The 17,445-nt window shown below is 35.0% G+C and overlaps 1 protein-coding gene across 1 annotated transcript in view; it reads left to right on the top strand.

The window, feature by feature from the left end:
* Window positions 1-742: 742 nt before the first annotated feature.
* LOC143226834 (homeobox protein SIX6-like) overlaps window positions 743-17,445 on the top strand; it is a 144,071-nt gene continuing 127,368 nt past the window's right edge. Inside the window, exon 1 of the mRNA XM_076458309.1 lies at window positions 743-1,565. Within this exon, the coding sequence (XP_076314424.1) occupies window positions 943-1,565 (623 nt within the window). The 5' untranslated portion in view covers window positions 743-942. The remainder of the gene's footprint in view (window positions 1,566-17,445) is intronic.

Raw genomic sequence — 17,445 nt, forward strand, 5'->3', positions numbered from 1 at the left:
ATTTTTATCTGTAAACTGGCAGGGAACAACATAATGACAAATACACAACGTGGAAAACAAACAGCACGTTTATAAATTTGTTGTTAACAACTTGCTATTATATTAGCATTAGATGCTTCCACACAAAAATGCAATTTTCTTAGCTAATATTATTTTCATCTGTCCACTAATGAACATTTTGGAATTGGCAAGAGAACTCTGACAGACCGCAAGACGGACGAACCTATCACGAGATAGACGGGGCGTGTTGTATTAACCTTAGTTGTTGTTTTTTTTTCTTTTTCTTTTCAGAGCTTGACTGTCATTCCTTTATGTTGAGAACGGGCGTATTTTGACTTACACCGTATACACATTTCGCTGGACTTATCTTGTACGTTTGTAAGTAACGTCCATAAATTTAGAGAGCTGGGGCTACAATGGGCATTTTCGTCTACTTTCGTCCACCATTGACTTGTATGAAATGAACAGTAGAACTGGGAGAATCGTAACTAAGTAATATTCTCGTAGGTAGAACAACAGTAAACTGGTTTCACGGGCTTTTCGACTGCCGAGCCTGACATCTATCTGTCACTGGCTGCATTCCTCACTGTTATTCGCGATTGGCATCCGTGACATTGATTGGCGTGGTCGTCATAGTAACTCGACCAATGGGAGTCGTGGTTGTTATCAGAGGCGAAAATGTCAGCAAATGAGCTCTCTCTGGAGCAGTGCGCCTCCTGATTAAACGTGGCAGCTATCTACTCTTCGGGGCCCCACCCTTGTGTTTATCTCTGATAGTGATGTTCTAAGCATGGGAACAAGTGATGGTATAAGGGTTCGCATCACTTCTCACTAAGACAGGGGATTCGAGCCTGAGAGAGAGAGGACACCGACACTTTATTGCCTGTATGGGTATTGTGGAGAAACCAGATCTGTAGCGTGATCCTTTAACTGTTGTAACCAATGGCGCTAGGCCTGGGGCCTGCCGCCGTCCCAGTGTCGGGCTACAGCCCTATGTTCATCCTTCCCACCCTGAACTTCACCGTGGGCCAGGTGGCTGCTGTGTGTGAAACGCTAGAGGAAAGTGGGGACATAGAACGGCTGGGAAGGTTCCTGTGGTCGCTACCCGTCGCTCATCCGAACTGTGCGGACTTGAACAAGAACGAATCCGTGCTTCGAGCAAGAGCGCTCGTGTCCTTCCACACGGGCAACTTCCGCGAACTGTATCACATTCTAGAGAGTTATCGCTTCTCCAAACACTCCCATGCCAAGCTGCAGGCCATGTGGCTTGAAGCTCACTATCATGAGGCTGAGAAGCTACGCGGCCGACCGCTCGGTCCAGTAGACAAGTATCGGGTACGAAAGAAGTTTCCTCTGCCTCGAACCATCTGGGACGGAGAACAGAAGACCCACTGCTTCAAGGAGCGCACGAGGAGCCTGTTACGAGAATGGTATTTGCAAGATCCCTACCCAAACCCGACCAAGAAACGCGAACTGGCCGAAGCCACCGGTCTAACTCCGACCCAAGTAGGTAACTGGTTCAAGAACCGCCGGCAGAGGGACCGAGCCGCTGCTGCTAAGAATAGGTAAGCACAGACACGATCACTTCATATCTCATTCTCTATTAGTTCTTTGTAACGACTTCTGTGTACAACCACTGTTTCTAATCGCTTCTGTTTGTTTAAAACAAACTACGCGTGATATTCGCTACACTGCCGTCATCCGATCGTGACAAAATCATTCAATCAGTACAATTTGTTATTTCAGATTCAAAACTTTCCTTTACGATAGAAGCATATTATTTAATTATAACAGTTAAGCCTTCACATACTACGAAACAGAACCGAACGTCTAGCTTTTTAGAGAGATTGAACACAATACTTATAAAAATGTCAAATAATACAATGATTGGCCCATTGAAGGTATTTACATGAGAGACGGCAGGTTGTTTGGTTCAGCTATATTTCCAATTAAACAGAACTTACTCCCCGTTAATTATATTCGCGCTCATTCTCCGACAAGAATCTTGGTTCGTTAATTAGTTTGCTTTTCTTAATTTCGCGCAAAGCTACAAGAGAACTATCTGCGCTGTTAGAAATTCACAATATCGTATTTTCGTCGTCTTCTAGTGTGTTTAAACCTGATGTCGTTTTAGTTTCGATATGTTACAACAATCAGTTACAACACTTCTCATCAGGGGTGTCAATGACGCTGTGATAGAAAGAGACACAAACTAATACCCGGCAGTTCAACCACGAGCTGTCCACGTGGTAATAAAGCATGATTGCGTTTCAAAATATAAACCAACTGTGTATTAGAGAGGAGGGTTCTATCGGTAATGGCTGTTCTACAACGATTATAGTTTGTCTACACAACAGCAATCGTTGCAATTAGACCGTTCTTGTACCCGTTATCTGTCTCTCTCAGTTGAATGAAGCATCCATTATCTTATAGCCTTCGTAAGGAAATATGCGTTGGTTTTGCATGCATTCGTTCCATTACATTTGTGTATAAACCCTATACTTGTGGGCTTAGTTGCGTGTTTAATCACTTCGCTCTGAACAAAAACTTCGGAAGCTTTCTAATACATAAACCTCCATTCGGTCTATTTCTGTTCACTACAAAACGCGTTAATATACATAAAGAACATGAAATTGACTCAAACAGTCACGTGGTCACCAGTCCTACATCTTGAAAGTTGGTTCATTTTAAAGGTAAAGTTATAGTATAACTCGGTGAGGCATGTGGAAACTGATGTTCGTCGTTGTCTGGCAACAGGTATTCCGTTGGATACACAAAGACTTCAGTCTTTCATTACAGATACCGGACGTTTTACTTTAGCAACGGTTTCGTACAGGTCAACTGAAGCTCTTTAACCCGAATCTCACTTTGCACTTTTACACCGAGAAAAACATTCACCGTATGAAACCAGTGTTATAACTTTAGCACATCTGGAAACAACTCTTTAGCCTGAAACTAAACTTCCACATTCACATTGAGAAAAAAAAACAAAACATTAAAGTTACGAAACATGAGTGCTAGATAACACTTCTACCTTAAAAAGATACACACAAATAACTTAGCTTTATACCTTATAGGTGAAACTGAGCTATGTGAGTTGTTAATAAGGACTTCTAAGTGAAAGTACGGAAAGTGTATAGCGGTATATGAACTACACTATAATATACACAGTACAGTGTATAGTGGAATATGAACTACACAATAATATCTACAGTACAGTGTATAGTGGAATATAAACTACACTATAATATCTACAGTACAGTGTATAGTGGAATATGAACTACACAATAATATCTACAGTACAGTGTATAGTGGAATATAAACTACACTATAATATCTACAGTACAGTGTATAGTGGAATATGAACTACTGTATAATATATACAGTACAGTCAGTGTATAGTGGAATATAAACTACACTATAATATCTACAATACAGTGTATAGTGGAATATGAACTACACTATAATATCAACAGTGCAGTGTATAGCGGTATATGAACTACACAATAATATCTACAGTACAGTGTATAATGCAATTAAACTACACTATAATATATACAGTACAGTGTATAGCGGTATATGAACTACACTATAATATCTACAGTACAGTCAGTGTATAGTGGAATATGAACTACACTATAATATCAACAGTGCAGTGTATAGCGGTATATGAACTACAGAATAATATCTACAGTACAGTGTATAGTGGAATATGAACTACACTATAATATCAACAGTGCAGTGTATAGCGGTATATGAACTACACAATAATATCTACAGTACAGTGTATAGTGGAATATAAACTACACTATAATATCTACAGTACAGTGTATAGTGGAATATGAACTACTCTATAATATATACAGTACAGTCAGTGTATAGTGGAATATAAACTACACTATAATAACTACAATACAGTGTATAGTGGAATATGAACTACACTATAATATCAACAGTGCAGTGTATAGCGGTATATGAACTACACAATAATATCTACAGTACAGTGTATAATGCAATTAAACTACACTATAATATATACAGTACAGTGTATAGCGGTGTATGAACTACACTATAATATCTACAGTACAGTGTATAATGCAATTAAACTACACTATAATATCAACAGTGCAGTGTATAGCGGTATATGAACTACACAATAATATCTACAGTACAGTGTATAGTGGAATATAAACTACACTATAATATCTAGAGTACAGTGTATAGTGGAATATGAACTACACTATAATATCAACAGTGCAGTGTATAGCGGTATATGAACTACACAATAATATCTACAGTACAGTGTATAATGCAATTAAACTACACTATAATATATACAGTACAGTGTATAGCGGTATATGAACTACACTATAATATCTACAGTACAGTGTATAATGCAATTAAACTACACTATAATATCAACAGTGCAGTGTATAGCGGTATATGAACTACACAATAATATCTACAGTACAGTGTATAGTGGAATATAAACTACACTATAATATCTAGAGTACAGTGTATAGTGGAATATGAACTACTCTATAATATATACAGTACAGTCAGTGTATAGTGGAATATAAACTACACTATAATATCTACAATACAGTGTATAGTGGAATATGAACTACACTATAATATCTACAGTACAGTGTATAGTGGAATATAAACTACACTATAATATCTACAGTACAGTGTATAGTGGAATATGAACTACACTATAATATCAACAGTACAGTGTATAGTGGAATATGAACTACACTATAATATCTACAGTACAGTGTATAGTGGAATATGAACTACTCTATAATATATACAGTACAGTGTATAGTGGAATATAAACTACACTATAATATCAACAGTACAGTGTATAGTGGAATATGAACTGCACTATAATATCTACAGTACAGTGTATAGTGGAATATGAACTACACTATAATATCTACAGTACAACGTATAGTGGAATATGAACTACACTATAATATATACAGTACAGTGTATAGTGGAATATGAACTACACTATAATTTCTACAGTACAATGTATAGTGGAATATGAACTACACTATAATATATACAGTACAGTGTATAGCGGTATATGAACTACACTATAATATATACAGTACAGTGTATAGTGGAATATAAACTACACTATAATATCTACAGTAGAGTGTATAGTGGAATATGAACTACTCTATAATATATACAGTACAGTGTATAGTGGAATATAAACTACACTATAATATCAACAGTACAGTGTATAGTGGAATATGAACTACACTATAATATCTACAGTACAGTGTATAGTGGAATATGAACTACACTATAATATCTACAGTACAACGTATTGTGGAATATGAACTACAGTATAATATATACAGTACAGTGTATAGTGGAATATGAACTACACTATAATATCTACAGTACAATGTATAGTGGAATATGAACTACACTATAATATATACAGTACAGTGTATAGCGGTATATGAACTACACTATAATATATACAGTACAGTGTATAGTGGAATATAAACTACACTATAATATCTACAGTACAGTGTATAGTGGAATATGAACTACACTATAATATCTACAGTACAATGTATAGTGGAATATGAACTACACTATAATATATACAGTACAGTGTATAGTGGAATATGAACTACACTATAATATATACAGTACAGTGTATAGTGGAATATGAACTACATTATAATATATACAGTACAGTGTATAGTGTTATGTGAACTACACTATAATATATACAGTACAGTGTATAGTGGAATGTGAACTACACTATAATATATACAGTACAGTGTATAGTGGAATATAAACTACACCATAATATATACATTAGAGTGTATAGTGGTATGTTAACTACACCATAATATATACATTAGAGTTTATAGCGGTATGTTAACTACACCATAATATATACATTAGAGTGTATAGTGGTGTGTTAACTACACCATAATATATACATTAGAGTGTATAGCGATAGGTTAACTACACCATAATATATACATTAGAGTGTATAGCGGTATGTTAACTACACCATAATATATACATTAGAGTGTATAGTGGTATGTTAACTACATCATAATATATACATTAGAGTTTACAGCGGTATGTTAACTACACCATAATATATACATTAGAGTGTATAGTGGTATGTTAACTACACCATAATATATACATTAGAGTGTATAGCGGTATGTTAAGTAGACCATAATATATACATTAGAGTTTATAGCGGTATGTTAACTACACCATAATATATACATTAGAGTGTATAGTGGTATGTTAACTACACCATAATATATACATTAGAGTTTATAGCGGTATGTTAACTACACCATAATATATACATTAGAGTTTATAGCGGTATGTTAACTACACCATAATATATACATTAGAGTGTATAGTAGTATGTTAACTACACCATAATATATACATTAGAGTGTATAGCGGTATGTTAACTACACCATAATATATACATTAGAGTTTATAGCGGTATGTTAACTACACCATAATATATACATTACAATGTATAGCGGTATGTTAACTACACCATAATATATACATTAGAGTGTATAGTGGTATGTTAACTACACCATAATATATACATTAGAGTGTATAGCGGTATGTTAACTACACCATAATATATACATTAGAGTGTATAGTGGTATGTTAACTACACCATAATATATACATTAGAGTGTATAGTGGTATGTTAACTACACCACAATATATACATTAGAGTGTATAGCGGTATGTTAACTACACCCATAATATATACATTAGAGTGTATAGTGGTATGTTAACTACACCATAATATATACATTAGAGTGTATAGTGGTATGTTAACTACACCACAATATATACATTAGAGTGTATAGCGGTAGGTTAACTACACCCTAATATATACATTAGAGTGTATAGCGGTATGTTAACTACACCATAATATATACATTATAGTGTATAGTGGTGTGTTAACTACACCATAATATATACATCAGAGTGTATAGCGGTATGTTAACTACACCATAATATATACATTAGGTGTATAGCGGTATGTTAACTACACCATAATATATACATTAGAGTGTATAGCGGTATGTTAACTACACCATAATATATACATTACAGTGTATGGTGGTATGTTAACTACACCATAATATATACATTAGAGTGTATAGTGGTATGTTAACTACACCCTAATATATACATTAGAGTGTATAGCGGTATGTTAACTACATCATAATATATACATTAGAGTGTATAGCGGTATGTTAACTACACCCTAATATATACATTAGAGTGTATAGTGGTATGTTAACTACACCCTAATATATACATTAGAGTGTATAGCGGTATGTTTACTACACCATAATATATACATTAGAGTGTATAGCGGTATGTTAACTACACCTAATATATACATTAGAGTGTATAGCGGTATGTTTACTACACCATAATATATACATTAGAGTGTATAGTGGTATGTTAACTACACCATAATATATACATTAGAGTTTATAGCGGTATGTTAACTACACCTAATATATACATTAGAGTGTATAGTGGTATGTTAACTACACCATAATATATACATTACAGTGTATAGTGGTATGTTAACTACACCATAATATATACATTACAGTGTATAGTGGTATGTTAACTACACCATAATATATACATTACAGTGTATGGTGGTATGTTAACTACACCATAATATATACATTACAGTGTATAGCGGTATGTTAACTACACCCTAATATATACATTAGAGTTTACAGCGGTATGTTAACTACACCCTAATATATACATTACAGTGTATAGTGGTATGTTAACTACACCATAATATATACATTAGAGTGTATAGTGGTATGTTAACTACACCCTAATATATACATTACAGTGTATAGTGGTATGTTAACTACACCATAATATATACATTAGAGTGTATAGTGGTATGTTAACTACACCCTAATATATACATTACAGTGTATGGTGGTATGTTAACTACACCATAATATATACATTAGAGTGTATAGTGGAATGTTAACTACACCATAATATATGCATTAGAGTGTATAGCGGTATGTTAACTACACCCTAATATATACATTAGAGTGTATAGTGGAATGTTAACTACACCATAATATATACATTAGAGTGTATAGTGGTATGTTAACTACACCCTAATATATACATTAGAGTGTATATCGGTATGTTAACTACACCATAATATATACATTAAAGTGTATAGTGGTGTGTTAACTACACCATAATATATACATTAGAGTGTATAGTGGTATGTTAACTACATCATAATATATACATTAGAGTGTATAATGGTGTATTAACTACACCATAATATATACATTAGAGTGTATAGTGGTATGTTAACTACACCATAATATATACATTACAGTGTATAATGGTGTATTAACTACACCATAATATATACATTAGAGTGTATAGCGGTATGTTAACTACACCCTAATATATACATTAGAGTGTATAGTGGTGTGTTAACTACACCATAATATATACAGTACAGTGTATAATGGTGTATTAACTACACCATAATATATACTTTCGTAACGTACTTCTGCAGCTCACGTGAAAGATATTAGAACATATTTTATTGATGCAAACACTTGAATTGTTGTTTCAGAAAAAAATTCTGAAACTTTTATAAAACATAATTATTACAACTGTAAAACCTCGAATCTTCGCTAACTATTCTATTGATGAATTCTGCACTCGTATCAATGTTTTATTGTCTTTCTCTGCATAATGTTTTCTTTAAACAGTACGATAAACTATCCTGAACTTAAACAACATTTGATACTCCCCTATTACTTCATATAAAGATCTGTATAAACCTAAAATAGCTGTGTTTCTTAACCCTTAAAACTAACGTGTCACACCCGTTGAAGATCTGTACATGATTATGTTTCTTAATTACTAAAACTAACGTTTCACCGTAACCGTGGCCCGGCATGGCCAATCGTATTAAGGCGTGCGACCCGTAATCTGAGGGTCGCCGGTTTGCATCCCCGTCGCGCCAGACATGTTCGCCCTTTCAGTCGTAGGGGCGTTATAACGTCACGGTCAATCCCACTGTTCGTTGGTAAAAGAGTAGCCCAAGAGTTGGCGGTGGGTGGTGATGACTAGCTGCCTTCCCTTCAGTCTTACATTGCAAAATTAGGGACTGCTAGCACAGATAATCCTCGAGTAGCTTTGTGCGAAATTCAAAAACAAACAAACAAACACACAAATTCACCGTACCCTTTTGTTGAAGACCTATGTAAATCTCTATGTTTCTTTATTACTAAAACTAACGTTTCACCGAACCCTTCTGTTGAAGACCTTTGTAAATCTGTACATGATTATGTTTGTCATTTACTAAAACTAACGTTTCACCGTACCCTTCTGTTGAAGACCGTTGTAAATCTGTACATGATTATGTTTCTCATTTACTAAAACTAACGTTTCACCGTACCCTTCTGTTGAAGACCTTTGTAAATCTGTACATGATTATGTTTCTCATTTACTAAAACTAACGTTTCACCGTACCCTTCTGTTGAAGACCTTTGTAAATCTGTACATGATTATGTTTCTCATTTACTAAAACTAACGTTTCACCGTACCCTTCTGTTGAAGACCTTTGTAAATCTATGCAAGATTATATTTCTTAATTACTAAAACTAACGTTTCACTGTACCCTTCTGTTGAAGACCTTTGTAAATCTATACATGATTATGTTTCGTAATTACTAAATCTAACGTATATAACTATATACGTATATATGGAATTATGAAAATGTAAAATTAATTTATTAAACAAAAACTGAAGAGTGTGTGTGTTTACACTTGTTCAAAATAGAAAATGAGATATTATGAAAAATATTTGTTTGTTTTCTGTTACGTAAAAGTCTATATAATGTGCTACTTGTGTGGTGTCCACTTAGCTTATCGAAACCTGGATTATAGTGTCACAATTCTTTCGACAAACTGCTGTATTTCTGAGATATTTTGAAACTAATTTTTCCCTCTAATGAACAAAACTTTGTAATAAGTCACTCTTTAATGATAAAAAATATATATTTAATTAATCAGTAATGATAAGATGGATGAATAGCATTAAATAAGTCACTCTTCAATGATAAAATATATTTAATAAATCAGTAATGAATGGATGAATAGCATTAAATATTTCAATGATAAAATATATTTATCAGTAATGATAAGATGGATGAATAGCATTAAATAAGTCACTCTTTAATGATAAAATTTAATAAATCAGTAATGATAAGATGGATGAATAGCATTAAATAAGTCACTCTTTAATGATAAAAATATATTTAATAAATCAGTAATGATAAGATGGATGAATAGCATTAAAGAACCTAAAAATAAATACTCATGAACATTTAAGTTACAAGTTATTATATAGTAAAATACTGGTTTGGTTTGTTTTGAATTTCGCGCAAAGCTACACGAGGGCTGGGCTACTAGAACAATCTCTTGTTTCGTCTTGAGTAATATACATTAAAATTTTTCGTTCTGTATGAATGTAAATGATTTCTTTTTATGTGCTTAATAGAGCACAATTTGGCGCCTAATCGCATGCGCTTCGAATTCTTCATGATCTTCGCGCTTTGAATGTGAGATGTAAATCAGAAGCATTGTAAAACGAAAATTAGGCTAAACTAATAAAGGGAATCTCACATGCATTTTCAAATTGTTTTACGTAACGAGAGACGCAATGTAAAGTTGTTGGTTCCAAACAAAGAAAGTATTCTGCGTTTAAGAGTATACATTTAAACAAAATCAGTCTCATTTTACGGCATTTGCACCTTCTTAATAGCATATTTTCATACGAAAGATTATTTTTGACGGGACCAATTTTCATATATAGCCAGTATCTCTCTATCCCTCTTGTCTTTCCCGTGCCAGATGGCCATTTCTAAAGACATGCTATAGGTAAAACAGTTTCTACCTGGTTAAGAGTAAATTTATCGTAAGAATGTCGAAAAAGTAATCCAACTCTTGACACCTTGACTAATTAAGGTAGTCACAATGCAAAACTTTAGATATTGTTGCAAAAACATGTATTCTGACTTTGGCACCACAAGGTTGTAACAGGCGTCTATTCGGGACAATAAAAATTATTACATAGCCAACTTTTTTAACAGATGGATGCACGTGCTTATTTTTTAAATAGTTCTCTAATTGTGAAGTAATAGATTGAAGGGAATACAATCAGTCAGTATCACAAACTGCGAATTCTAATCGAATAGGGGATTTAGCTCTTAGTCTTATAATACAATTATGTCTCTAAAGTGCGGAGCGCGGTTTTCTATTTCTTACTTCATGGTAAGAAGGATCTAGCCTTGGACCTTCGGATCTACAGTTTGACACACTTTTAATAAATAGAGTTTTTTAAAATTAAAGACACAAATTTTGTAATCTCAAAAATCAAGTTAAAAATGCGTTTGAAATTAATTAACTTAAAACATTAGGTAAACATATCTATTATAACCCATTAATATTTTATAACATAACGTAATTTCATTTTTAAGGACAATAAGGAACATATTGGTACTTCTAGGCTGTCCCCTACTCCAAACTAAACAAATAACTATTATACAAAGCTCAAAGCAAGCTCTTTTAGTTCATATAGTTACCAATCTTTATCTTAAACTCACTCAAATTCACTGTATCCGTAACACTTGAAGTAATACCATTCCAAAAGCTAACCACCCTCCTAGAAAAATAAAACTGTCTTATCTAAAGATGACGTGTGTCCTAGTCCTACTGTTCTTACTGTTAAGTATGAAAAATGATGGTGTATTAATTTCCTTTACAATCACATCCTCTCTAATTCTTTACTTTTCAAGATAAAATAATATGAAACATTTCAGACTCTTCTCGTATGACAACACATCCACCCCTGGTAGCATTCTAGTAACCCATTCCAACAATTCAATGTCTTTCCTAAGGTAAGGAGCCAAGCTGCAACATAATATTCTAAATGTGGCCTAACCAGTGACCTATACAATTAAATTATAACCTCTTTCGACTTGTATTCAATATTTCTGTGGATAAAACCTAAAAATATATTTGCCTTACCACCAGTAACAGCACAACGCTTGGATAGTTGGAGCGAGTAACCAGCCATTAATTACACCGAAATCCCCTTTCTACAAGAAAAGAATAGCTCAAGAGTTGGCGGTGAGTGCTGTTAAGTATAGCGGCTTCACCTCTAACCTGCCAATTCATAATTAAGGACAACTAACGCAAATTGACCTTTGTGTAGTTCTATTGAAAAATTACGAAAACAAATCAATAAAACAGTAAAACTATGCATCACAATAGTATTTTATTTATAGTGTAAATCGAAACATCTCGACTCCGAGTATTGTATCGCGTGTTTCTTGTATGTACATATCTGTGTGTGTATAAACCTGTTCCGCGCTGCCTCTCTGCGTCGTTAGGAGGTGGTTCTTGTCTTAGCGCAAAGCTGCACAATGAGGTATCTATCTTCTGTCCACCGCGGGTAATCGATCTTTGAGTTTTAGCGTTGTACCTCAATAAACTAACAGATGAAACTAGATCATTCTGGTAACAATCAGAGTAACGAATATGACTTCACGTCAGTTTGGTTCTAAATGAGAAATATAATACGCTTGAAATGCATCACATAAATAATAACTTTGAATGAAAACTTTATTTTAGTTACACTTTCATGCGTTATCATAGGAAACTAGTTTATTTTCATAACAAAAGTTCTTTACCAAAGTTCTCTCTTTCCCAAAAAATGTCCAGATATAAAGACAAAACAAATCTCTTGTTTCTTCCCTGTATCTTCAGTGTGTGGTTTGTGTTTCCAATGCCATTGGCTTGTTGAAACTTCAATCCTTGTAAGATTAGCCCCGGCATGGCCAGGTGGTTAAGGCACTCGACTCGTAATTTGAGGGTCGCGGGTTCGAATTCCCGTCACACCAAACATGATCGCCCTTTCAGCCGTCGGGGCGTTATAACGTGACGGTCAATCTCACTATTCGTTGGTAAAAGAGTAGCTCAAGATTTGGCGGCGGGTGGAGATGACTACCTGCCTTCACTCTAGTCTTACATCGCTAAATTTGGGACGGCTAGCGCAGATAGCCCCCATGTAGCTTTGCGTGAAATTCAGAACAAACCAAACTTCGTCAAACAGCATGAGTTCACGAGATTATGCTAGTAATGTTTTCACGTAAGTTACATTTTATAATCTATCGTCAAGAACTTGCGTATGTTTGTTTGTTTGTTTTAATTTCGCGCAAAGCTACATGAGGGCCATCCGCGCTAGCCATCCCTAATTTAGCAGTGTAGCAAACTCTTGGGCTACTATTTTTATCAACGAATAGTGGGATTGACCGTAACATTATAACGCCCCCACGGGTGAAAGGGCGAGGATGTTTGGTGCGACGGGGATTCGAACCCGCGACCCTCAGATCACGAGTCGAACGGCGTAACCCACTCGGTCGTGCCGGGCCACATGCGTATGTTACTCTGTTCAGTCAAGCGATTAACTTAGGGAAATGTGATGCGTCGTTGCGTACATGTTTGATTCATATGAGATACTGGCTGTTTATCAGTTAGTAAACTTCCTATTATCACGGAAATCGAAGCTTTTTCATGCACTTCGAACTTTAAGCACGTGTTTGTTAACCTGGCGAAATAAAAAAAAAATTTTCTTAGTCAAAATTCAAAGTGAGTGTTGATGAAGTTGCTGACACAGTTTTGTTTTTAAATAAGTCTGTGGATTAAAGTGACCGTTAAATATAAATCCGGAGATAAAATGATATCGGTCAATTTCATGACACTGACCGTAGTTACGTCACGGTGTGACGTAAGCTAATCATTTACTAGAATGTTTGCAAAATCTAGTTAGAACCCGTATTAAAAAACACCGTTTTATAATAGACTAATGATAGATATTATTTCATCTCTTTTACAGTCGCGATGCGATCTTCTGAATAATCGGACATTCGTTTTTATTCACTTTATACGCATGCGTAATTAAAAGTTCGTACCTTGTCATTCTTTCGGTGAAGTTACCCTTAGTAACTGGGATAGGGGACTAATCACCTTTGTTCCGTGTGTGTCATGCGTGTAGTCGCCTTGGTTTTGTAACTTTTGTCATCCACAACAGGTCGATTAACTGTCTGTAGTGAGAAATTATATGAGTGATAGTTCAAATCGATTGGTGGTCTACAGAACAAAACGACAATACATACAACAAAAACATAAATACTTTGTGGATTCTGTGTGTTCGTTTAAAGCCTGCTTTACAAAAGTTAAGAGCTTAAAGCGCAGTCGCGAATTCCCCGTCTCACCAGACGTGCTCGCCCTTTCAGCCATGTGGGCGTTATAAGTTACGGTCAATCCCACTATTCTTTGGTAAAAGAGTAGCCCAAGAGTTGGGGGTTGGTGGGTGGTGATGACTAGCTGTCTTCCCTCTAGTCTTACACTGCTAAATTAGGAACGGCTAACACAGATAGCTCTCGAGTAGCTGTGCGCGAAATTTAAAAACAAACAAACAAAGCAGTCGCGAACATTTCCCAGGCGAATTTTACTCGTGTTTGTAAAACACGACAAATCTTGAATGCTGTCGTTTTTTATTTTTGTCACTGTTGTTTTATACCTGTTTTTATTAGTTTATTTAATTGGTATCAAAGGTATCGTCAAGTTATAATTTTACATTAAGTCTGGAACAAAAACATTCAAATATCACTTAAAACTAGAAAGAAATAACCTGAAACAAACACACATTTGTAAAATGCATGGGTATAAACTAGAAGCCTTATAAGCAAAGCACGGGTAGTCTGTTGTTTAACACAGCTTTTAACAACCAACCGATAAACAAGCTGATAGAACATTCTTACTCTCCTTTATCATTTTCACATAATTTGTAACAATTTCATGTAATAATAATTTTTTTTTCATTTCAATTAAAATTTTAGTTTATTTACACTTTCGTGCGTTATTATAGATAATCAGTTTACTTCCATAATTTGTAATAATTTAACACAGAAATCTTAGTTATTTTATCATTCTCAGTTGGGAGTCGAAGTAATAGGACCTAGCTTTGCATAATTCCAATAATTTATTTTCATATTCTGAATAATAGTGAACCATTCGAAAGAACTCGAGTTTTGGGTTTTGTTTGGAAGCCTTTCTGTACAACTCTTACGTCTGCCCTCTTGCGGAAGTCTCGTTTACTTGTTTTTAAACGATATCTCATTTTTTATCACTAACAGACGAGCTAACCGTGCAAGACAAACCTTGATAATTCGGGTTAGATTTCCGTTTCATATAGGGAATACTTCTGATACTGATAATTCATTAAATACACGGAATTACGAATGTTTCTGTTGATCGTAATACGGTATATTCACAATTCAGTGGACCCGCGGGGAAACTTCTGTTAAACAGCATAAAGTTGGAACAGTTTTCACCAACCATAATTTAGTACCATTGCAGTTTGTTCACACCAGACCCAATAGAAACCAAGATAACCACTTATATGAACTCTTGTACGTGCAGATCTTGGAGATTTAAAATGAATTCAGCAACAACTGGAGTTGAGGAGAATTGTATCCATTCAAGATACTGTAATACAGGTATATCTACAGGGTTCCCTCACGGCAGGGCAGCAGCCCATACGATAAACAGGAATAAACTTACAATAAACAGGCATGATAATAAACAAAATGATGAGAGAAATCTTCTGTGTCCATCTAGCTCAGTACTCCTATCATAGGAGTCAGTAAAACATTGGATATACGCTTGAAAACATCCAAATAAGTTAGTTGAAAAATAGCTCTAATAGAAAACGTCCCCAGACAAGTGGGTAAACTGTCCCATCTTTCTATATGCAGGCATATATATATATTATAACCATAAATTTGTAAGCCATAAATAAAACGCATTAAAATTAAACAAAATACGCTGCATATTTTTAAAAGGATCCTAGGGTACAAGCTACAACGACGGATTATAAAATGTATCCTAGGTTTTGGAGGTAACTAAAGTAGTAGAACCCACATCGCAGTGGGGACACACCGTCTATCAGTCTTAACCTCCAATTCGCTAGTCTCACATAAGAAAATTAGAAATTAGGAGAGCCAGATGTGGGTGCTCAAGCCCACAACGTCCCACATCTATATCACCCTATATATATACATAAAACCAAAAAAAAAGAACATGGGTTCGAATTTCAGCCGTTTACTACCGTGTAGACAATGTAGATTAGCATTTGAATTGTAACATTAAACGAGTTAGTAATTAATAATCCTATTGCAAACCATATCTGATAGGAGTGTTATTTAAAATGTTAAAATTTTTATTCATTTTAACAAAGCCCGGCATGACCAGGTGGTTAAGGCAGTCGACTCATAATCCGAGGGTCGCGAGTTCGAATCTCCGTCACAACAAACATTCTCGCCCTTTCTGCCGTGAGAGCGTTATAATGTGACGGTCAATTCCACTATTCGTTGGTAAAAGAGTATCCCAAGAGTTGGCGGTGGGTGGTGATGACTAGCTGACTTCCCTCTAGTCTTACACTGCTAAATTAGGGACGGCTAGCACAGATAGCCCTCGAGTAGCTTTGTGCGAAATTCCAAAACAAACAAACAAACAAAAGTAAGAATGTAAATCATTTTCAAGTTCCGACATAACGCGCATGTAAGAAATTATCACTAAACATGAGTCAGTTTCATGTACTTTAGTCTAATGGGCAAACACCAGCACCCCTTCACAACGCTTCTCTCTCAGTGATTATTGAAAATATCCGCTAGTTTTCTCTAGCGTGAGAATTTGACATTTCAACAGTGTAAAATACGCAACGTTCCTGACATTTGATTGGTGTGTCAACGTGTCAGGCGTCAAAAATGCTAGACCGCATTTGCACCTACTTATCTCTTTGGGTTTTTCATGTGTGTACACGTAATTGAATGGGTCACTAATGAAAGTTTCAACAAGTGTTATCACCAAACATTTCAGGCACGTGTACGTTCAGTCATACCACGCATGCTCGCTTTGAGAAATTTTCCATACCAACCAAATGAATAAGAGAATTTCACTTGGATGTGGCTGAAGCCTAGTGTTGTTTTGTGTTTTGTTTTTCTTTACGTGGATCAAGATATATAATTTATATAAATCAAAACATAACTGTGTGAATAGGAAGCTTTGATCTATAACCTCGCTATCAGTAGCAGACCTATTGAACATATGTTTCTCAACCACGTACGAGTATATATCCAATCTATACACAACAGATTTCAATGGGTTCCATTTACAAACATTTTCAACAGGAAGAAACACAGTGTACTGATGTAAATACGCTGTGCCAACCAAGGGTCTCTGAAAGTAGAGTGAAATGTTCCACTTA

This window comes from Tachypleus tridentatus, chromosome 9 (genome assembly GCF_004210375.1).
Source record: "Tachypleus tridentatus isolate NWPU-2018 chromosome 9, ASM421037v1, whole genome shotgun sequence".
Lineage (NCBI taxonomy): Eukaryota > Metazoa > Arthropoda > Merostomata > Xiphosura > Limulidae > Tachypleus > Tachypleus tridentatus.